General features: G+C 39.4%; 1 protein-coding gene and 1 long non-coding RNA gene across 4 annotated transcripts in view; one reads left to right on the forward strand and one right to left on the reverse strand.

Moving 5' to 3' along the window:
* PIK3C2G (phosphatidylinositol-4-phosphate 3-kinase catalytic subunit type 2 gamma) overlaps window positions 1-25,080 on the reverse strand; it is a 210,475-nt gene that overhangs the window by 154,899 nt on the left and 30,496 nt on the right. For 2 of the 3 annotated variants that reach the window (XM_061363895.1, XM_061363897.1), the window contains exons 7-10: window positions 18,112-18,175; window positions 12,030-12,083; window positions 10,020-10,145; window positions 3,622-3,655 (exon numbers count right to left, since the gene is read on the reverse strand). In XM_061363895.1, the coding sequence (XP_061219879.1) occupies window positions 3,622-3,655; window positions 10,020-10,145; window positions 12,030-12,083; window positions 18,112-18,175 (278 nt within the window). The remainder of the gene's footprint in view (window positions 1-3,621; window positions 3,656-10,019; window positions 10,146-12,029; window positions 12,084-18,111; window positions 18,176-25,080) is intronic. The other variant, XM_061363896.1, reaches the window with a different exon arrangement.
* Window positions 19,946-24,814, forward strand: LOC133217975 (uncharacterized). Its single transcript, XR_009727023.1, has 2 exons — window positions 19,946-20,045; window positions 24,193-24,814. It is a non-coding gene; the product is annotated as an uncharacterized LOC133217975 (long non-coding RNA).

Raw genomic sequence — 25,080 nt, forward strand, 5'->3', positions numbered from 1 at the left:
ATCGTATTGTTTCTTCCTACTAATGGAAGAATCCTATGAATTATCCCTTGCAGGACACTTAAAAATCTCCTGCTGCCCTAGTATCAAAAACGTCTCTGCTGCCGTATGCTTTACGAGGCCTTGATAACTTCTAATATTTCTTTTTTGAGAACTACTGAGGTTGCAGTTATTTAAAAATTGGTCTTGGTTAAAAAATGCCGCTGGCTTTCAGAATGTTACAGGATGAGACACAGCAACAACTCAGAGGTAAAAAGCCATTCTCAGATGTGAAAGCAATGCAGAAGACATGGTGAAATGCAATCTCTAAAAAACTCTTCACATTTTTCCATACTCTGAAACAAAAAGTGTTTTTTTCCAAAACAAAACCATAATGGCTTTGTGCTAGGAAAAGAAATAAGTGGAGTTTTCCATTTTATATACAAAAACCTTCAAAAAGCCTTCCATTATTTCCCCTTACCTTTTTTTTTTTTTTTTCCTCTAAGCTCTCTGTGGTGGATATTCTTATGATCAGGTCTAGAAGCAACTATCAAATTGCAAGCACAATTAGTGAACCTTTACAGCCTTAAATCTAATGTTGACTTCATTAAATGTATCATCATCAAGGTATCGGATTTCTGTGTTCACTCAAAAAGATAGTAAGTCCAGCAATTCAGCTGGACCAGGCTGCTGATTCATTAACGTCAGTTTGTGGTGCATTGTAGACTTTCTGGGATGGGTCCCAGAGAACTATGGATCCAATTCCAGAAGCTGATTATGTCTGATCCAGTGAAATCCCTGCCTGAAGTAGCAAGGTTGTAGACATTGTATAAACATTAATTCATCAGCTTTTGAGAAACATGCATGGACTCAGTTTTGTATCCGCTTGCAGCCTGTCTTTTCACACCCTGGCTTGAAGCAGATTCCAAGGCTAAATCTTTATTAACGTGAATAATCTTATTATTTTCTGGGAACAGTTGATGATGCAGAAAGGTGTTAATGTCTAGAAATGCCCACTGTTCCTCACATTTAAAAAGAAATAAAAACATCCTTTGAGTACTACAATATTAGTATAATCTTCTAAGGACTTCATACAGAGGAAAAGTACATGATCCAGACTTAGCCATAAATGGATAAGCAGTGTTCTATTTGCAGCAATGGAATAATTTGGTCTACAGAGGTAAAATTCAACAGTTACTGCAACACTAAATCAAGGCTAGATATTTTGAATACAGTCTTTGACTTGCTTAGGCCATGGTGAATGACTAATATTAAACCTCTGATAATCTGTTATTAAAAAGAAAGATCAAGGCAGCTTACAAACAGGTTATTAAGTAAGGCTTTAATTTTAATAGTATTCTTTTTCTCTTTTATGGTAGAGAAGCTACAATGAAGAAAACCAAAACTCTTTTATGATACTCAGGATAATAGCTATCACCTGGGGGAGGAAGGAGAGAGGAAAAATAAATTATTAGCTGGAGTAATTGATTGCTGTTCTTGCCAGTCAAATTCGATCCTGTTTTCTTCAAGATAAACACAAGAGACAGAAAAGAACAGTACAAAAGGGAAATACAGTCTGTCTCCTCCTTGGCTGTCAATGCTGACTTCATTTGCAACTGTGCTGCTAGAGAAAGCAAAGCACATGGTTTTTAGCTTCCCAGAGACCTGGAAAAATTACCAGCACTGAGCTAAGTTAGCGATTTTACCTTACTTTTTGAGTCTCTGGCCTGCAAAGTTTTGCATGCCTGCAGTTATAGTCAGGTAACCATACTGAAGTACACCTCTTGAGGATTAGGCCTAGGTTCCAGCAGATCAGATTTAGTCATTACTCTCATGCATTTATTTTATCAGACATGCCCTTAACATCAGCTTTGATATGATAGCTAGACTTATTAGCCTAACTTTCAATATTTTGCTTGCTTTTAGAAGCTTAATAGGTGCAAATATAAGGAATGTAGTATGTTAAAACACACATGAAATGTATCATCAATGCACATGAGAGGTCAAATTGGATTTTGGTTACCTTGGACAACTTTGAATGTAGGCTTCCCCACAGAAACACTGACGGCCTGGCAAGTTCTGACTTGCAATCAATAAGTTGAACAGTCTAACATTACATTACCAAAAGGATTCTGCCATTGTTATGAAATTAGGGTGTGCCAAGAACAAACAGAAGCATCACACTTCACAGCTGAAGTTTTCCTGTCATAAGTAGATAGGTAAAGAGTAGAGAGGTAAAACATCAGATTCCTTTACTGTTATTCAATAACTCAGATATTCATTGAGGAAACTTCTGATGCAATCAAGTCCAAGTCTGGAAATCTCTTTAAATAGAGGAATGTTTTAGATCCTTTCCAGACAGGTTATCTGAACACTGTGCAGGTGAACATGTTTCTAAGGTAGATGTTGATTAGTAACTATTAATTCTTTTCATCTTCAACAACTAGTTATCCTTAAGAGTGTTAAAAAAAATTTCATGGGATAAATTACTATATCCAAGGGAGAAGAATCCTACAAACTGTATTTACTTTTCTCCTCCCTTCTGCACCTGCATGTTCTCCCTCAACTACCCCCAGCCTTCCAGCTGCTTAGTTTTTCCTGGCAGCTTACAAATATAATTGCGGCTTCTCTGGTTGCTGTTCATGAAGTTGAATAATGGTGAAACAACAAGCCTGGCATTTGGAATCCTGCATTTCAACCACCTCTGTGTTTGAGACTACTGCAGTCTTTGTGGTTGGTTCACCTTTTTGCCTCTCTGAGTACACTGCAATCAACAAAAGAAGACAAATAAAAAAGAGGGGGGAAGAAAAGTATCTCAGAAGCCACTTTTTTCCTCAAACAAAACGGAGAGACACCACCTTTCCAAAGCACATCCCAGACACCTCAATGTTCAGATGGAAGGCCCTTTGAAAACATTTGCATAGCACCCCCAGCTGCCTGTCACAAGCCAGCTACAGAGGGGTAGAGCAAGACCCATGCATCAGTGTGGCCATCCCTGGAAGGAACCCAACACAGACATCCACGACAGAACAGTCTCCTGCACACCCATCAGCCTGCAAGGTGCGCCGCAGTAACGCTAACAGTACTGGACATTGACCAATGAGTCTAAGCCAGTTTTAACTGAGGAATTAAGTACGGCAGCATCTATTATTTTGTCCATTACTGTTAAACTACTTATAACAGTGTATCACTTAACACACTCTTTACACAAAGGAAGCAAAGAACTAAAGAATAAGGAGGGAGGAATGAAAGTTATTGGAGCTGAGTAGGAAAGCCATACACAAAAATAATTTCTTTAGGCTTTCATGAAGTTCCTTATTTTCCCCTTTCTCTGCAGAAAAAGTTGTTACTGAGAACAACTTCTATGACCACCACTAACTGCAATCAGTTCTTTCACTATACTACTTGTCTACTTGTTCTCCATATTTGAATCTCCAGATTAGTTTTAGGAAATGCTACGTTTCATTTCCATTTTTAGATCACTTAAAATTTAACTTGTCATAATTACGTTATAATACAACTAAATTTGTAAACATCTACAATATGGCAACTATAGCAAGTCACTAATACAAACAAACAACACAAGCAAAATGTATTTTCTGATGGTACATCTTGAACTAACATATTTTAAAAATAACACTTTACCTTTTTCTGTTTTTTCCACACTTTGAAGTGAATCCTACAAAGACAAAACCCAAGGGGAAAAGCAATTAGTTACTTCAGAAAAGACCGAATAGCAGTTACATTAGTTTTAGTGGTACTCATGGAAAATAAGGTGACAAAGGGGAAGGATATATCCTAATGGTATGATTACAGAAGACATGGCTGGGATTCAGAATACCAGGACCTGCTTTTTCTAGCTTTTCCAGCTGCTTCCTCTACCATCTCAGATAAGTCACTCAGGACCCCATTTCTGATAGTATTTAGGCATGTCAGGATACAAAGAAGCACTTTTCAACATCTGAGGTGCATACGTTTTCAGTCTCACACTGGTATGACAGAGATAAGAATACCCTCTCCATCCCTTTACATACCTTCCATATTCAGACACAACCACACTGAGCAGGCAGAGCCCCAGCATCCTTTCAAAGCTGAAGTGGCCTACATTTCACCTATGCTCCTGTGCCAAATCAGCAAAAATAACTATGCTCCATAAAAACCTTTGAGCAGGCAGCTAACTAGAGATGGCTACAGGAAATATTAGGTGCAGGGTTTTAGAAGGTGTTTATACCTTGGTGCCTAAACACACCTCTTGATGCCTAACATTAATTCAGCATATGGATTCCCACTTCATATCCCACTGCTGTCAGCAAGAACTGCTGGGTGCTTATGACTGTTGAAAGGTCAGGCCAGTTGCTTAGACTGAACTGACCAGCCTAATTAAACTTCTTTTTTTCTTGTTTTTAAAAAGCTGCCATGTTAAATCCCCAAGTACAATAACTGCCATCAATCAGACCTTGCTCCAGGCTTCTCAGACACTGGGCAAATTTACATGCTGCTACACTGCCTGTGCCTCCCCATCCACACAGGAAAGAACGTCATGTAGGTAGCTTGGAGCATCTACTGGCAGGATGGGTGGCACCTGCATCCCTGGGGCAAAGGTGGGACCCAGCCTCTGTAAAAAGGGCAAAAGCAGGCAATCAGCTTCCCTGGCTGCTCAGGCTGCCCTGTCTTTGCCTGGCTCTGACATCACACTCACATGTGCCAAGGTGACACAGAAATAAGTTACTGAGGTGCAAATCTTGACCAGAGAGACTGTCAAGTTAATTCTGGTTTTCAGTATCTCCTGTGGCTTACACTGATTGAGCCACTGTCCCTGTAAGGTTTGTTATCCTTTACAGTCACTAATCCCTTTGCAGCAGGTAGAGAATGCTTCATGTGACTGCATAGGTATTCAGCATGATGCTTCTTAAAATTACAGTGCACGCAGAGGTGACATAAGAAGTACAATGCTAGATGTACATTTTCCCTCCAGTACCCAGCTTGGAGCTGCCAGCATTTGTCTGGGAAACGTAAAGAAAAGTCAAATGCTTACTTGAGGGGGAAAAAGCAACATCCATGCCAAGAAATATGTTTTCACAATCCTTATAATGCTGTGAGACAAATGGGAAAGGAGACCTTTGTTCAATTCTCTCAAATTCTGGAAAGTAAACAACCTTTTGGAACAGTGCTTATAATTTCAACATAGTGTAGCCCATTTAATATATAGTGGATTAGTGCCTGTTCTGGCAGGATTTGATCTCCTAGGACTTTCTGTGAGCTGCTGTAAGAAAGGAAGGGATAAAAAAAAAAAAACACGAAAGAAATGAAAAACATTATTGCACAAGCAGGCCCAGAATTTCCCCTGAACAGATTTTAAAATCCCAGGGTTAGCTTGCTTAGAGTCTGAATTAATCACATTTATAAAGAGATGCAATCAGTTAAGAAGACAGTATCACTGGTGCCCGGTTTCTTTCATCATCTTTTAACCATGTTACAGAAATGTACAATACTGGAACTGAAAAGGCAGTGAGGAGGTAATAGGTACAGTTTAATTAAACACAGAAGACTGGAAGTAAGTTTCCCTGGTTTTCTTTTTTCTTTCCTCATAAAAGCAGAATTAAATAAAAACACATTGAGATTTTTTTAAATTATGTGAGCATACATGTACAGATATGTATACACAAACATATTCTGGCACTCTATGCAATTTACATTGGAGGGAGTAAGCAGCAGTTTCCTTGAGGCATTATGTGCACATGGAGCTTGCCAAATGGATGCATTAAAAGGTATTCCACACAAAACCACACCACACAGTACACTAAAGCATCAGGAAACCATGGTAAAAAAGCAATTAGAACTTTTTTTTCTGGCATTTTTCTCGTACCTGATGCAAAACACTGCAGCCACTTGAGATGTAATGTACCCTCAAACAATTCATTCACTTGTGGTGCAAGTTACCTGCTTGAATGAAAAAAGCCTCTCTTCTGCCTAACAGAAAGTCTTGAGGTACTATGCTGTTGAACATAACAGAAACTATTCAAGCAGACTGACAAGATACGCTAATATTGTGGGATTTAATAATTTTGTCAGCACCCAGAATTCACATAAAATTCCCCTACACTTCAAGTATGAGTTGAACTCAAAAAAGGTTTGGAGAAACAGGTACTCCATCAAACACCCAACTGCTGAGTACTAATTTTGGCTACATATGTTGACACAGACACAAGAGTTTATCTTTGTATAAATATTGATAAATGAAATCTGATTTGCTGTATTCATATACTATTCTGTAGTTAAGGCAGTTACATATAATGTTTAACCTCTATTTTCATAAAATGAAACAGCACTTGAGTTACAGAACTTGAAGAAATATATTTTTCTGCTTTTATGTTATGGCTTAGTTGCTGGTGACAAAAATGAAGCTCTTTTCAAAATCAAACCCGACTTTCTTCTAGATTGCTGAAGTCTAATCAACTGTCCTAGCACTTGTTTCTCAAAGGAGTAAAAACCAAGAAGCAGCAGCCACAGGGTTTGCTAATGCAGGAACAGTTGGAATTTATTTTTTTTTAATATATATATATATATTTTAAAAAGGGAAAAATATATTAAAAAAGGGAAAATATATTTAAAAAAATAAATATAAAAATATATATACGCACACATATATATAAATATATATATACACACACACATTTTTTTTCCCTTCTCCATTTGTTTGAAGTCAGTTGTTAGCTAGAGATTCACCAAGGAGAAAGTAAGGAGGATAGGAGTGTCACTCAAGGTCACAGACAGCCTTTAGTGGAAGGCTTCAAGTAACAGACAACCAGTTCAGCTAACCAAGCCTGAAAAGAAATGTTAAGAGAAATAAACCTCGACACCTCAATAACTTAAAAACTCTGAAAAATAAGTAACAATCCAGTCACTCAGTAGTCTCCAAGAGAAATGTGGAGCAGCTTCTTATGTGACTATTAGGACAGAAAAATATTTTAAGACTAGCGATAAAATATTCAATCAGGGCAGACACTTTTTAACATTCAGAAGAGGATACTCAAGAACAGTATCATTTTGCTCATTACAGATGAGCAAACACCATCATTATCATCACCACTTATATTTTTAGCCTCTGAAAATTACAGCCAGGACAGACACTCTACTGTGCTGGAGACTCTACATACAGATAAGGAGATGCATTCCTTGCTCTGCAGGGCTGATAATTTAAATATCAGGAAAAGGAAACTGTACTTCCTCTGTGGAAGGAAGTACATGGCAGTCGGTTCAGCAAAACGTGTATATGCTGGAGACTATACAGTGGAGCTGGAAATTGGACACATGCTGAAGAATAAGCAATGGAAAGCTGGAAACACTTAGGGAAGAGCATTTTGCTGGTTGGTTTGTTTTTATAACAGGATGGATCAGCTCACAATTCAATTTCTGGCTTATTACTAATCATTTCATATCTTGTATGACAGTGTATACTTGTATAACAGTGACTCAGAACAAGCAGAATCAAATGTGAACATCAACAGAAACCTTAGACTCAAAAAAGATGACCCGTACTCTTTGGGTTTTATCCCATTATCTTATTCTTCATGGCATGACATGGGATTTTCCAGTTGGTCAGGGTAGGCCACACTAATAAGAACTGATCTGTTTCTCTGCTGGAATTCAGAGATAATGCAGCTGAAAATGGACTCTGGGATACTCAGTAATTATAAGTCAGCCCTATGAGGCAGTTTACATGTTGGGTTCAGAGAACTGACAGGAAGACTCAAAGAGAAAATACACTAAATTTTTCTGAACTCCCAAAGAAATCTTTTAACAAATTAATACCAACATATTTCTTTTGCTCTAATTCCTTCCTAAAGGAGAACATGTTCTATTACTGTCTTCTGTATATTTTTATTAGACCAAGCTCTATTTATCTCTTAAGAAAGATTCTGGGTTGACAAAATACTTTTCTCAAGGGGAAAATACTGATTGGCCTAACGCCTCTCACGACAGCCTGGGGTTTAACTGAAAAGCAGCTCATGTGAATCCTTTGTTACTTCTTTTATCTCTTCCTCTACTGTATGTGCCTTCTAATATACAGGAATAACTTTTCTTAAATGGAGATATTTCCATTTAAATCAACAACATGCCAGATAAAATGCATGCTCGCACAGACCCATTTCTGCTGGAATTTACCCAGAACAGTGACTTATAAAAATTGATGCTGAAGTGGACATGAAAAGATTGAGGATGCTATAGCAACAAGATTTACAGTGAGTCATGACCTAGAAGGGAAGCAAGAGAAGGCACTTATGTGAATCAGCTGGTCAGCTCTGAGCAACAATAACAACAAAACCTTAGAGCTATGTTGTTTCTTGCATCTTGGTCCTTAACAATACTTGCCAAAATTCAGACAGACAGCACACATATAACTAATTCCAGAAGGTCACAGCTGGTTCTGCCCAGGGCCATGCAGCAATGTCTGCTCCGTGATCTCTAGTGTCCTCTGTTTCAGAAACATGGTACAGGGATTTACTTACAACCCAGACTTGCAGAGACCTACACTGATGTTATAGAGCTTATCTGCTTCGGTCCTGTACTTTACTTAAGTTGGAAACTATTACCCTAACCCTCCCACCTGAAAGAGGAATAAACAGAGACTAAGAATACAAATATTTAAGAAAAAAAGTTTTCTGAGCACCAGTGGAGCCTCTTCAACTAACATAGTTTCAGGCTTTTTGTGAGTCTTTTCACCTCTTAGAAATAATTTTGCCCCTGTAAGATGAGTATTTGAGGGTCTGAACCTGTCAAGAGTAAGTTTATATGGATGACAATATATAATTGGTTTGCCACATATCACCCCTACAACACGAGAAATGTTACAAAAACAATTATGCTAGCTTTCCTCAGTCTTACATTTGGGACCTCAAACAGCGTATCAGGCAGAACAAATTAAATCCCACTTTTCTAGCTAAACATGTTTCTAATCAGCACTCACGAGTTACCTCAGTTAACACTATTTATCCCATTGTTTACTTTCTTGTCAGAAGTGTTCTTACACATATTAAAGCAAACAGCTAAAAAAAAATCCAATAAACATCCCAAAACCTAACAACCTAACAAAACAACTCAATAAAGAATACAAGTTTTATAAGTAGGTAACTGAGAAAGCAACCACCTTACCTAGCTTGGCATGCTTTTCTAAACAATATTTGGTGTGTGAGAATGAAAAGACAGAGGCCATATAAGAAATAAAAAAATTCCTTAGTAAATTATTGAACATTTTAGAAAAGAATGAAGACAGAATTTCATTAGGATGGGAAAGAATTATCATGAGTTAAGGTTACACCAGACTAAATGCAAGTGATTAATGGCTTGATTTTCAAATCTGCTGAGCACCTGTATTTCCAAGATGCTGATTTCAGAAGAATTTTTGGGTGTTCATAACTTCTGTAAATCAGGTCAACGTGACTTGTTCAAGGTCATACCAAAGTGGCTGTTGACAAAACTGAGAACAGATACCGCCCTCAAAGTGACAGTTCATGACTATACAGAAACCCCTGAAAAATCCACCTCAGTGTTTTAAGGGCGAGTATTCCAGCTAAAATAAGGACTATATGATGCTGGTCCTTCTTTACACAAATAGCAGAGCATTTTTATCTGAAAAACTTGTAACTTATATGACATTTCTAGAAGCCTTTTTTATTGTTAACAACCTATGCTAAATTTATGAATAGAATACTTTGAAATTGCATGATTTGGTAAACAGGTGCTGTGGCAAAGCAGAGATTTGTGTATTTTGTTGGACTAAAAAAGAACAACCAAAGGAGCATTTCAGTTAAAGTGAAACACAGCAGAAGTCCTCTATTGCTCCTCTGTCACACATCTTACTTGATAGGGCCTTTACCTAATGCTTGTCAGAGGGGAAATAAATGTGTGCACACAGTAAGAAGTAAGAAGGAAAATTCACACAGTAAGACAGTAGAATGGCTTTGATCAATCATAAAATTAGTGATACCCATTCGAGGTCCAGTTTTAAAGAGAAAAATAAGACATCAGCTTGCAGCTTTTACCTGTGCTTTCACCAACAGCACTGCACGGAGTTTCTTGACTGCATCAGTAATGTCTTTGGTTTCCACAAAACAGAGGACACTGCAGATAGCTTTAGCTACTTCAATCACATTATCAACTTTATGCTGCTGACGACAAACAAAAGTGGGGTGGAGGGGGAGAAGGCACACAGTAGACACATACCATTTATCAGAAACACCTTAGTGCAAAGTTCATGCCAGTGAGCATGCAAAAAATTGTATCTGCTCATCCAAAACTCAAACACACCAGGCATTAGTCTGGCTATACTGAAATCGCTAATGACCTAAGGATAGCATAGTTTTCATTAAAGTCCAATTATCTGCCACAAAATGCGCCTTGTTGAAAACTGACAAATTTGATATTTAAAACTGATTTTGAGGCAAAACTTCAATTTGTTCTAACTTCATAAGCGTAGAAGCCCTGAAAAAGCAAACTTCTGAGGACACATGAACCTAAATGATTCACAAACTGACTGTGGTTTTTATGATACTGTGCTGTGAATTTATCCCCAATATTGTCTCCTACCCGTCTCTGTGAGAGCTGGCAAACAGCCATGTTCCTCCTAAAAATAGTGACTCTGTGGGAGATTGCATAATCTGACACCTGTGGATTGAGTACTTCTGCAACTAGCTTTTCTGCAAAATGTATATATAGTTCAAATTATTAAATCTTATTGATAATAAATTTAGATATTTAAATATTACCATATGAAAAAAACCCTCTAGATGAATAATCTCAGAAATACTTTGGAGGATTCAAAAAGAAAAATTTGGATTCCAAAGGAAGGAAAATGCAATCTTCAAATATCAAGGACTCTATGTTCAGAAAAATTAATAAATAAATTAAAATTTGTATGTTTCCTGTATGGTTATATCACTTCATTAAACCTTAAAATGCATTCACTGAACATGTAGAAACTCTTCTATAAATATTTTCCATGTTTCTGTACTGATAAATGTTCCTTTTAGCGTGTTACAGCATGTCTACTGATAAAACCATTTCTGTAACTTATCTATTTCATGCCTGAAAAAGAAAAGCTGCACCAAGATGAGCTTTCTATTTTCAAGCTTAAGGTCTATATGCAGGCTGTACTGAGAAGGTTACCACCTATCATTAATATAAATAAATACAAAAATGTATTGAGGTTACTAATTCCACATTATCTGCCCTGAGGAGAACTAAAGTGGGAATGAATTACATAAAATATTCTGAAATATTTTAAATATAGGTTGTTAGGTTTTTTTTTAGTAATTAAAGACAGCAACACTTTTTCGTACTGGAGATTCTAAAGAGAAAATGGTTCTGGTAATCTCTTGAGAATTTCAGAGCCTTCTTTGCTCTGAAGTTGATTCACCATTCTGACAGTTTACAGGAAGTCCATTTCCTTTTTTTTCCTATTTCTTTCCTTCCACTTAAGATTTTTAAATTGAACTCCTGCTGGATTTATTCTCTATACACACACACATTGCCAGTAGAAGTAGAAACCTGTAAAAATGGCATGGCTTTGCTTACCATGTATAACACTGACAAAACCAAAGCATTATACATGCTGTTTTATTCCGTAGTTGTTGAAAAAATGCATATATATGCACATATACCTACAATATTTTTAATTACTGTATATAGTTTTAAATCATAAATTAAGTATATTATATATATTTATTAAATTATAAATTAAGTATAATTCTAATTTAGCATTTTTCGCCTTCACAAGTAGCTATGGTTTATTAAACCAAAGGATTTTATGTCTATAAAGACATGTTCATGCAGACAAATTTCTGAGCAGCACATGAAGCAATAGACATACACAGGAGTAATTCTTAAGTAGAGAAACAGCTCTACTGCCAGACAGGAAAAACAAAGAAACAAACCCATGCCAGAACAACCAACCAAACAAAAATTCCAAAAACCAACCCAAAAAAACCCAAACAACCCAACCAAAACACAAACCAAAAAACCCCTCCCAGCACTTTATATATTCTTGTACTTACATATATGTGCTGTTCTACAAAGACAGTCGGATATCTTGAGGAATGTACTTCTTTCTGTAAAATATACTATTCCATTTAGAGATAAATTACCAAGGTACTTAATATTTTATAGAAGCTACTATACCATAGATTTGGTTTATATGGCAGCTGCTTCTAAGAAGAAGTAACGGCTTTGCAGATCAGGAAGAGTAAACGTGCAAAAAAAATTCTGTAATAGTGTATACTACGAATTTCTCTTTTTGGATATTATCATATAAAGAGTTTTCCATATGTAGACATATGATATTGATTTTTTTTTATTTTTGCCCCAAAGAATGAAAGACAGAGATTCGTTCCTAACAGAAGTTTTACAGTTCTGAAAGTACCAAAGAATTATAGTCAACATCTTGTATATGTTTTTTTTCCCTCCACGTATTTAAATACCAACAGAACCTTTGAAGGATATTTTGGTGTTTAAATTATTTAGACGATTAAAAAATGCTATTTCATTCTAGAACTTCTGCACGCTGTATTAAAAATTTACAAAGTTTTCTCTCTACATTAATAGTACATTCTGAACAGAGTTAAAATGAAGTGCAGGCCAACTGATTATCAGGGCAATAAAAATGGCTGGTTCTCTGGCTGCACACACTCCCTGGGAACACTCTACATTTCAACCACAGCAACACCAATCCCACCCTCACCATGTGCCAAGCAGCCTGGTTTGGTTTTTTTTTTCTTTTTAATTTTCATGTTATACAGGAATTATCCAAAATAAAATTTTTCCATTTAGTGATCATTACTAATGATAGTGGGCTTGGCACATAAGTCAGAAGAACTGGTTTCTCCAAGGCTTTTCGACAGACATCCTTGAACAAGTAAATTTGGAAATGGGTAGATAAATGTGCAAAAAAAAAAAAAAAGATTTTTATTTTTTTTTAACTGATAATCTCAAGGTCTGATTACAACTGAAGTTCTATCTGAGTACAGAACTTAAGCAGATATGTGTGCATTTAATATAGTATATGTGAGTAACTCCCAGTGGTTTAAAGTTCAGAGTGTGCTAAGTGTGGACTGTGGTGAATCAGACAGGTAACAACCCTTACAGTGATGGGAGTGCTGGCTTTGCAAATCAACGTAATTATTCCTGTGTAACCCTGGGATAAGGAACAACTATAAAGATCCCAAATTTAAATTTTCTAAAGGAATCTAATAACGCATTAATGTTCAAATAACAAATCAAGGATTCTCAACTTTTGCTTTCTTTAGTCATGTATTTATGACCAAAAGGCATTACATTACAGCTTCTGTTGTTTTTTCAAGCCACTTATTAAGGCAAAGTACTAACACTAGTTTTAATTATTATAGGTTTGAAAAAGCTCCATACACTGTGACACCTCTGAAAACATCTGCATGGTGATCTGACCTACATTATTAACTTGCAATACTACTCTTTAAAGCAGTTCACACGAACTTATACTGAGTTTGCCTGAGTAGACAAGACACTGTTAAAAAAAACCCTGAACTACTGAGAAATTAAGCTCTAGAGTAACACACACATATTTGCTGCATAGCATGAATATTTGAAAAATGTCCTGTCTTCCCTTTATAAAAACTTAATGATCTCAAGTAATTGCTTACTCAAGGTAAAAATCTTTAGCAAAACCAAATTTAAGAGGGCTTCATTATAGGTCTGAGGAATATCTACAAAGCATCATCTACAGAGAGTGGGTTGTAATGCCTCATTAATGTTGAGATTATAGCTTTCTTTGAATTTGGAATCTTCTTACTTTAGGCCCTAAAGTTTCAAGTGAATGTGAGTAACTACACTGAGGGGTGTGCTTCAGTAAAGAAATATAAATGCTCATTTGAGCTCGGGGACCTCAGTTTTCCAAATGGTTATGACTGTATCACATGCTACACATTAAATAGTCCTCTTTGAGAAGTTGCTTAAAAATGAAAAAGTCAGTGAATACCTACACAGTAGGTAGGCACAGTTCAACAGCTTTTAAATTTGTATGCATTTTGCAGAAGAAAAGTGCCAAAGATTTATATGAAAACGTAGAGAATTTTTATCTACATATACTTATTTACATAGCTATTGATATATATTTATGTATTCATGTATGTACATTATGTACAAATCTGTATGTATATAGGCATATATTTATGCATATATGTATACATACTTGTATGTACGTGTATGTTTTCTGAGTATTCAAAATAGAATAGAACAAGAATAGCCAGAAAGATTAAAATCTGGACTTGAACTCATGTGACAGATTTCTGAAACAGAGTAAGAAATGTATGTCTTAACTTATATTTCAAAGAAATACATTTTTCAGCACAGTAAGTTGTAACTCTGGAAGGGAAACACTGGAATATCTCCACACTACATCAGTATTCTTTGATTTTACTAATGTCCTTCATTTTGTTTCCAGTTCCAAACCCTAGAAAGTCAGTTAGCATGGCAATCTGAAACTCAGATCAAATAGCCATTTGGTTTCTTGAAGCTGTCATTCAAATACTCTTTTGTCCTTTAAGACATTTGTTCTTACAACATTAGCAGAGATGATTTTCTAAGAGATTTTTCCTTCAAAAATGTAAACACTCAATTAGCAGCTCACTACATCCAAATAAAGTCTTACGAGTTTTGCTGCCAAAACCTAATCCTGCAGACTACTGCATTCTTCAGTGTAGAATAGAATCACAGAAGCATAGAATCACAGAATAGCTAGGGTTGGAAAGGACCTTAAGATCATCAAGTTCCAAACCCCCTTTTCCTTTTTCCAGTCGTCAGGAACTTCACCTGACTGCCATGATTTCTCAAATATGATGGCCAGCGGCTTAGCAACTTCATTCGCCAGCTCCTTCAGGACCCGCGGATGGATTTCATCAGGACCCATGGATTTGTGCACGTTCAGATTTTTAAGATGGTCTCGAACCAGTTCCTCTCCTACAGTGGGCCCAAGGTCTCCATTCTCACAGTCCCTGCGTCTGCCTTCCAAGACTTGGGTGGTGCGGTCAGAGCCTTTGCTAGAGAAGACCGAGGCAAAGAAGTCATTCAGAACCTCAGCCTTCTCCAAATCCTGTGTAGCTAGTTCACCTGAGAGCTTCCTGAGGGGGCCTACATTCTCCCTAATCTGTTTTTTATTTGCTATGTACCTGTAGAATCCCTTCCTGTTATCCTTAATATCCCTAGCCAAGTTTAATTCTAACTGGGCCTTAGCTTTCCTAATCTGGTCTCTAGCTTCCCAGACAATAACCCTGTACTCTTCCCAGGCCGCCTGTCCTTGCTTCCACTTTCTATAAAGCTCTTTTTTCATCTGAATTTTCCTCAGGAGCTCCTTATCCATCCAAGGAGGTCTCCTGGCCCTCCTGCTGCACTTCCTTCTAGTTGGGATGCAACACTCCTGAGCTTGTAGCAGATGATCCTTGAAGACCAACCAAGAGTCTTGAGCCCCCCTGCCCTCTAGGGCTATATCCCATGGAACCTTACTAAGCAGGTTCCTGAAGAGACCAAAGTCTGCTATCTTGAAGTCTAGGGCAGTGAGCTTGCTGCACACTCTTCTCACTGTCCTAAGGATCTCAAATTCAACCATCTCGTGGTTGCTGCATCCAAGGCTGCCCTGCAGTGCCACATTTCCAATGAGCCCTTCCCTGTTGGTGAGCACAAGGTCAAGCATGGCACCTCTCCTTGTCGGTTCCTCTATTACTTGCAGAAGGAAGTTGTCTTCCACACAATCGAGGAACCTCCTGCATTGCTTGTGCTGGGCCATACCATCATTCCAACAGATGTCAGGGTGGTTGAAGTCACCCATGAGAACGAGGGCCTGTGAGCGTGAGGCTTTTCCTATCTGCCTATGGAGTGCTTCATCTGCAGATTCCTCTTGATCAGGTGGTCTATAACATATTCCCACAGTAATGTCTCTCATCGTTGTTTTCCCTTTAACCCTGATCCACAAGCTGTCTGTTACCTGCTCACCCATCCCCAGGCAGAGTTCCATACTCTCCAGCCTATCCCTAACATAAAGGGCAACTCCCCCTCCACGCCTGCCAGGCCTATCTTTTCTAAAGAGTCTGTAACCTTCCATGCCAACACTCCAGTCATAGGAGCCATCTCACAATGTTTCTGTGATGCCTATTATATCATACCCCCGTAGACGAGCACACATCTCTAATTCCTCTTGTTTGTTCCCCATGCTATGGGCATTTGTATAGAGGCATCTGAGCAGAGCTCCAAATGAAGCTGGCTCATCGGCTGGAGCAGCCGGAATATCTCTGCATTGGTCCAAGCATTTATTATAGGTGCTGGCAACTGACTGGGAGTGTTGGGATGGAATGATGCCACCCTCCCCCAGCACATCTAGTTTAAAGCCTCCTTAACCAGTCTGGCAAGCCTCCTACCAAAACTGCCCTTCCCCTTCTTTATCGGACCAGCTCCACCAGCCCCCGCTAGACCTGGCCTACAAACTTGGGTCCCATGTTCAAGACACCCAAACCCCTGACTGTGACACCACCCTTTTAATCATTCATTAACCTGGCTAATCCTCCTAGTTTTTTTCAATTCCTCCCCTGTATCCTGGAGAATAGATGAGAAGACAATCTGAGCTCCAGAGCCCTTAACCACCTCTCCCAGGGCTCCTTCTTTATGCTCCCCAGGCTACTGCTATCTATATCCCTAGCACCCACATGTATCACTAGAAGTGGGTAATAGTCCATGGGGCTTACCAGAGCAGGCAGCCTCTCTGCCACATCCCTGATCCGTGCCCCTGGTAGGCAACACACCTCCCTTGAGACCAGGTCAGGCCGACAGACGAGTGCTTCTGTGCCTTTCAAAGTAGAATCCCCTACCACTACGACCCGCCGCTTTTTCCTGGCAGCACCAGTAGAAATCTTCTTTACCAGTGCATCACCAGGCTGTTTCTGGCACAAGTGCGTTTCCTCATGAGCCCCCTGCAGGACAGCAAACCATTTCTGCGTGGGGACAACAGGTTCAGGAGGAAGTCCCTTGCTTTTAATTGTCCTTTTCCTCCTTTTTTTGTTTTTTTTTTTTGTCCCCAATTCCCAGCTTCGAGAGTTAACAACCTCCTTCTTTCCTCCCTGAGCTACAGGGGAAGCTTGAGGACTCTGCACAGTTCGAGCAGGGAGCAAGCATTCCTGTTTTCTCCCAGCTACCCTGACATCTTGTAGCCTATTAATAGCTTCCCGCAGCTCAGTCACCTGCTGCAGGAGAGCCTCCACCAGGGAGCACCCAGCGCAGCCCTGCCCGTTGCGTACCTTTCCCCCACCAGACCCGTGCAGGCACTCTCTCCACCCCGAAGTCTGCCCTGCAGCCTCCCCTCTCATCGGCTCTGTCTGGGTGCCTACGGTGGCCACCGCCGGGGCAGCCAGAGCAGAGCTCCCAGACCGGGCCTCGGTCATACGGCGAGTGCTCACCACCCCTCTCGCCTGCCCGCGCGAGCTGCCTCGACCCGCTCTGTTCGCCGCGCTCCCTGGGGCAGGTTTTTAACCAATCAGGGCTGGCGCCGTTCCTCCTGGCTCCGCCCCCGGTGAGTCCCTGCTCGCGTCAGCTGAGCTGCCGGCTCCTGGGTAGCTGGGTCCTGTCGAAGACTTGAGGCTCCCTCGGTGGCTCTGCTCTTGTCGCTCTGAGTTGAGGCTCCTGGACTCTGATCTCCCCCTGCTCCGGTGTTCAAGGCATCCTCTCTAGAGCTACTCACCTCAGCAACTGACCCTAAATATATATCCTAAATACATAAACATTTGGCTTGTGGTTTTGTAAAATCAGGGACAAATTTTACAGATACAGGTACCATCTTATACCTCCACTAAATCCAAATATTAAACTGCCAACCCAAAAATCTTGTTTTATTTACAGGTTCCTTGGTACTTAGAAAAAAAATCACCTTTGAGATTTAAATTTGTAGGACTTTCTTCTTAATCTCAATACAAGTTTGACTAAGATAATTTATATCCTTTCAAAATCAGGTGAAACAACCTTAATTAAAAGTCTTCCTTAATTGCATTTGAGACAGATTAATAATTAGACACCTTTCATGTAGAAGTTTATGCTTTTCTGGTATAACAAACAAAGAACAAATACCTCATCTTGCAATAGACATCCCACTTGACCATTATATTTCATAATAACTGATAGAAGGTTCTGTCTGGAAATCAGAAAAAGAAACCAACATCAACTTAATAACAGTTGGATAAAGAGACCAGATTTCTCCCCCACCCCCCACCATATATTTGGAACAGTTTGATTTTATGTTGGCATAAAATGCAGACAAGTGCTTATGTGAATGTCAAGTAATGGAGCCTGGATCTCCATGGGTTTTTTTGGTAGACATTTGCAACAAAGGACAGATGTAAAAACCTTCTTCTACTCATACCTGGAGGATGCAAGTTTCCCAAGTAAAAGTACTCCAGTACGTGATCCTCTATTTCAGTGTCTATTGAACTCCACATCCCATCTATTTTACTCTTTAAGGTTAAGCAAGTGCTTAAATATTACTTTGAAGAAGGATGAACTTAAGTACATGCTACAATGCCTTCTTTCTCAATCACTTCACAAACTAAAGCTGCAGGGAATCAGGCAAACCATCTGGAAAACATCTGGGAAAACTACATTTCAAGAGCCCATACTGTCGCAATTATAAAACTGTGTATTCTAAACAGGGAAACCAATGCTTCATAATTCATTAAACTTAATTTGCTTACATTTCACAAGTTTACATGTGCACACTGTCTTAATAACTGCCTTTTCCGTAGTATTAGCTAAGCTGTGAATCTGTTTTACTTCTGTAGACAGGCGTACATGACTCCATAGTCCCATGCCTTTTTTATGCTACAGAAGCTACCATAAAGTCTGCACAGGCAAATTGCTGTGCCCTAGCAAAGGGTAAATTAATTAGGATTATGAGCAAGAGTATACACCTCACTACACTGAACTCCTGGACTGATGCTTCAGCTGTAAACCTCATCATTTTAGCACTGCAGGCTCCAAGTGCTATCCCAAATAGATAACCAGAATCAGAGTTTTGCTTTTAAGAAGCATTTGTGTAATTTTCTATGTTTCAAGCACAGTGAAATCCTAGCTGTTGTTTGTCAGCTGGAACACATAGGTGCCTACAAGACCATGGCTAAGGTTGTTACACACAGGAATACACCTTCCTTTTCCTTTGACAGCCTTCTCTGCAAGGTCAAATCTTCAGGAAGGGGCACAGAAACCTTAATTCCCATGTCCACACCCTTCCTAGCCTACTGATTTGTAAAATGGACATACTATTGCCTTGATGGTCCTTGGTGGTAGTCAGGGTTTCTGTGTGCGTTTTATGAAAAAATGGTAATTGCAATTTACGCCCTTTCTGCAGTGCTCGTTTATTTTACTCTATTACTTTATTCTTGACGGTTTTTCCCCTCTTGTATTTCACACTGACACTTTGTTTTAGGGATCTTCCTTTGGAAGACTTAGGAGGAACTTTTCTCCCCCTCCTTGCAGTCTGGTAGGTGAAAGTCCCCTTCGTTTCAGAGCAAATGGACTATTGTTTACAGAGAAATTGTATCTTAGTTTGACTAACAGAGCAACCAAAGATTAAATTTGCAACTACAGTCCAAAGTACAGTTTTTATGGTACATGGTTAGACTTTGATTATACATATTGTACGGAAAGAGGAGGAAAGAGAGTCATTGCACTGAAATCGTAATACAGAATAAAGAAATGTTAGGTGGCCTTTCTTGTGCTAATACTAGAGTGCATTTCCCCATAAATGCCTACTATTCACCTCCTCCTACACATGGTTTTGCCTTTACAGCTTTTTATTTCAAATCTGAACTAGCCTTATCTAGCCAGGCAGTTTCTGTGTTGAGTAGCTGCCTGGCAATTCCTCCTGTAATCCTGTTAAATCACAGCTAATACAAGCTGCTGCTCTGCTTTGACCAAAGCTCCATGCATAACATCTTTTTCATAGCATTACCCAGCTCAAAAGTAGTTCTGGACATAACGAGCCTGCTTTGCTGCCTTGATGCATACAGGTAAGTATGTTTATTAGCATGCTTGGTCTAAATGCAGGCTTCAAAATAATTTCTAAAGTTATAGAATCATAAAATAGTTAGGGCTGGAAAGGACCTTAAGATCATCTAGTCCCAACCTCCCTGCCATGGGCAGGGACCCGTCACCCAAGGCTTCACCCAACCGGGCATTGAACACTGCGAGGGATGGAGCATTTATCACTTTTTTGGGCAACCCATTCCAGTGCCTCACCACCCTTACAGTAAAGAACTTCCTCCTTATAGCCAATCTAAACTTCCCCTATTTAAGTTTTAACCCATTACTCCTTGTCCTATCACTACAGTCTCTAGTGAAGAGTCCCTCTTCAGAATCCTTGTAGGTCCCCTTCAGATACTGGAAGGCTGCTATGAGGTCTCCATGCAGCCTTCTCTTCTCCAGGCTGAACAGCCCCAGCTTTCTCAGCCTATCTTCATACAGGAGGTGCTCCAGTTCCCTGATCATCCTCGTGGCCCTCTTCTGGACTTGTTCCAACAGTTCCATGTCCTTTTTATGCTGAGGACACCAGAACTGTACATAATACTCCAAATGAGGTCAATATAATAATATAATATACTACTAGGCTAAAAATTAGTGTATTTTCCATCAGTTTATTCTACTCTAAAGAATTCTGTGTATAAAGTAGCCATAATTTTACATAATTAACAGGAAACAAATCCAGCAACTTATAACAATGATCAAAATACCTCTACTAATGCTATCCTCAATCTTTGACTACTAGATAATTAACAATATCCATATATTATCACACAGGCATGCATCATACTTCTACAGCTTTAATAGCTTTGTATAAAGATGGCAATGCTAACCAGCCCATGAACATTCAGGATTTCTTTGACATTGAGGAAAGTTTTGGAGCTTTTAGTATGGCAAATGCTACAATTATTTTGAAAAGAAAAAAAGTATAAACAACTTGAAACCGTCACTCTTAGAACCCAGCTGGTCTATATGGGAGGAAGATCATATATATAGCAAATGCTTACAGCATTCATTTTTCAGTTTCCTGGCACTAGCACCTACCACAGAGCAGTGCTAGTTTTCCTTTCTAAAATGCTGCTCATCACCATGCTGCCTGAAGCTGTGCCTAACTGCAGGGATCAGGCTATTCATCATGTTATAGTCCTGGCACCTCAGTGTCAGAGATTATGGGCCAATGGACTGTAGTTCTTCTGATGCAGTCATTGATTTACACTGTGTTTGGTTTTCAAGCTATGAAAATCAGTGCATCAAGCAATATAGCGGCTGCTGATTTTATTTTTTCACATTAGCATGTGAGAGCAAACCCAATTATACCAGAGGTAAGGTTCCAGTTCATTCTTTTTACTTCATCTCAAGCCAGTTCAAACAGCTCGTTTTCTTTCTGCTAGATCTAAGCAGACTGAGAATCTCAATCAATACATCCTCTAAAACACAAAAGTTTGTGTGCTACGATCAGAAATATAACTACAGTACCTGCAGGCAACCCTGAGCATTACTTTATTTAGCTAATCTAAATACTCACAGCTGTGAAGACACAATATCTGAAAGTAATCTGCTGGTCTTCCTAGGTGCCAGGCAGGTTTGCACAGCCTGAGTCCATTCTACTGCATAGGCATACCACTGCATCCATCTACTCCACCTCTATTACAACCCTAGCCAGGTATAGAATGGAGGAATTATGTTGCAAAGATACATACCAGTGCCTAATAAACAGCTGTTATGACTAAGTATGATACTGACTGGCCTACTCACAAAAAAGTACTATAAGTGGGCACGCTTAGAAGAATAAGGGCTTTTCTTCACTGTATGGTTCACCTTATAGTTTTGGTGGTGCTTCAAAGCCTTGTCAACATAATTGTATCAGTACTTTCAACTGAAACTAGTTGCCTCTAAAGGGGAAAAAGAATATGTGAACACTGCTGAAGTTTGCTCCAAGAAGTGAGTTTTTGATCCCTAAAGTTAAGGACTGCATGAAGGCTTATGGTCACAACACTTGAAGTAGCCACAGTTAGAATCAGCTGTGCACCCTATGTGGCACCAAGCCAGGTTCCCTGCTTCCCTCCACGCTCCCTATGACTGTTACTAAGACATGTAGGTTATCTATTCATTAGGAAGGAGTGGGTCAGTTCAAAACACCCAACATACCATGAGGCAGTCCACCACGGTGGTATTTTCATACCATAACATGGAAAAGTATGTATTGCACTTCATGGAGCAAGCCTTAAGCACAACACTGGAAGACTGCATATGTGTGCAAGGAGTCTAGTGTGGTGCCCATTCATGAACATGGCCTACGGGGAGCAGTCCCTGGAATAAACTAGGAAATGGATAAGAATCAGGCTAGAGAATATTTAAACTGGACCTACTTAAGTCCATGTTCTCTGATGGAATGCACCCACAAATGCTGAGGGAGCTGTCATTGTGAGGCCCCTTTCGATAATCTGTGGACAAACATGAAAATTGGAAGAATGCCTGAAGAATGGAGGAAGGCAAATGTGACTCCCATCTTCAAGAAGGAAGACCCAGAGAGCTACTGGCTGATTAGCCTCATCTTGAACCGTAGGAGGCTGATGGAGTACTAATCCTGAGAACTGTTTCCAGGCATGTGAACTATAAGAAGGTGATACAGAGCAGTCAGAATGGATTCACCAAGGGAAAGTTGTGCTTGACCAATCTGATAACCTTCCATTATGATAATCATAGGTTTTGACATTGTCACTCATAACAACCTCATGCAGAAGCCAATAAACTATGGGCTGAATGAACAGACAGTGAGGTAGATTTGAAAACTGTCTGAACGACCAGACCTGGAAGGTAGTGATGGGTGACACAAAGTCTAGCTGTAGGCTGGTAGCTAGTGGTGTACCTCAGGGTCCATTACTGTTCAACTTCTTACTTAATGATTTGGATGGCTCGGTAGAGTCTACCCTCAGCAAGTTTGCTGACGATATATAACTGGAAACAGTATCCAATACAGACCTTGACAGCTGGGAGAAATGGGCTGACAGGAACCTCTTGAAGTTCAGCAAAAGGAAGTGCAAAGTCCTGCACCTGGGGAAGAATAACCCCATGCACCAGTACGTGCTGGGGACTGACTATCCAGAAAGTAGCTTTGCAGAAAAGGACCTGGCAGTCCTCTTAGACAGAAAGCTGAACATGAACCAGCAATGTGGCCTTGCAGCAAAAAAGACTAGAGGTGGCTACAGGTATCCTGGGCTGCATCAGAAGTGTTATCAGCAGATTGAGGGAGATGACCCTTCTCCTCCTACTAAACACTGGTGAGCCACACCTGGAGTGCTATGTCCAGTTTCAGGCTCCTTAGTACAAGAGAGATGTGGATGTACTGGAGAGAGCCGAACAAAGGTCCACTAAGATGATTAAGGGACTGGAGTGTCTCTTCTATAGCGAAAGACTGAGACCTAGGACTGTTTATCTTAGAGAAGAGAAAGGCCATGGGGGTTATTCTTGATGTATATAAACACCTCAAGGGAGGGTGCAAAGACAATGAAACCAGGCTCTCCTCAGTTGCCACGTGAAAGGACAAGAGACAATGGGGCACAAACTTTAACACAGGAGGTACTGAGGGTGACTGAGCACTGGCACAAGTTGCCCAGGGAGGTTGTGAAGCACCTCTCCTTGGACATATTCAGAAATCATCTGGACACAGTCCTGGGCAAGCCAGGCTGTGTCCAGGTATTGCTTAATTAGGTCTTATACAAAGCAATACCTACTCTTGTCTGTTTTGAATCTGCTACTTTCACTTCAGGCTCTCTTTATCCTGCCCAGTAAAATACAATAAATGATACTTTTCTGCAGACATTCTCTGTGCTCCTCAATTTCATAGACTTGTCATCTATAAAACTACCCATCTTCTATTATCTCTTCATCAGGATGAAGAATAATGTTATTTATTTGTTTCTCATATGGAAGGCATTTCATTACTCAAGAGCATCCTTGCTGTCCTTTACTTTTTCAAGTTCTATTACATCACATTTGAAATGGTGGAAGCAGAACTGTTGGCCATATTCAAGATAAATGAACACCCTACACTGATACTGTGGCTTAATAATTTTTTTTTTTCATTTTTCTTTTCTTTCATAATAATTTCCAACATTTGTTTTATCTTTTTTGCAGCTGCTGTGCACCAAGCTGACATTCAGAACTATTTATTATAACCCCAAGAACTCACTCCTTGTGGTGAAAGGCAACTCAGAGCCTATGATTTCATCTGTGAATTTAAGACTGTTTCCTCCCATCTACACATTTATCTTCTCAAAATTTCATCTGCCACTTTATCACACACTCAACTCAGCACTGTAAAATCCTTCTGCAAGTCATCACAGGCAGCTCCAGTGCACATTATGGATAGCAAAATTTTGTCACCTAGCTATTTCCCTTTTTTTCTTCAGGTAAGTTAGAAATACAGTTGAGAACACAGGGTTTGATCACTGATTTTTCTGGGTCATCGCTGCTGGAAAATGTTTTCTCCTACCTGTCAACGATCCATGGAACAAGCAGGAAACAATAATCAAATATAGTTCAAGCTTTTACTTTTTCAATATTTACTGAACTTGTGGTTGAAGAGAGAAAGTATTTATTGCCCTACAGCATCAGAGGAAATTTTGTGGACCACAGTCAATTTCCAGCTCAACATCTTTTATTACACATCCCCTTTGAAGACTCTCTTTGCAATGGAAAAGGCCACAAGCTTTACATCACAAGAAATAAAACACTCAATAAGTAATGCGTGCATGGATTGTATGATTGGTTTAATCTCTTTATAGAAAGACCAAAATGGAAATTTGGGTCATGCTCCTAGGAAACCAGATGGGTCCTCAGTAAGCACCAGATATTCACCTTGAACAAGTCACCACCTCTCTGTTTTCCTCCATCTGCTAAATGGCAGGTGTGGCATTGACCGCTCTTGGCAATGCACTTTATAATACTGATGAAAAACATCACAAAAACCTGTTAACAGCTTCTTTATCTAAGTGCATGAAATGGAGCATAATGAAAGTTGAA

Source organism: Neopsephotus bourkii, unplaced genomic scaffold, assembly GCF_033783945.1.
Source record: "Neopsephotus bourkii isolate Nb327-2 ecotype Australia unplaced genomic scaffold, CSIRO-AGI_Nbou_v1 NB_1183, whole genome shotgun sequence".
Classification (NCBI taxonomy): Eukaryota; Metazoa; Chordata; class Aves; order Psittaciformes; family Psittacidae; genus Neopsephotus; species Neopsephotus bourkii.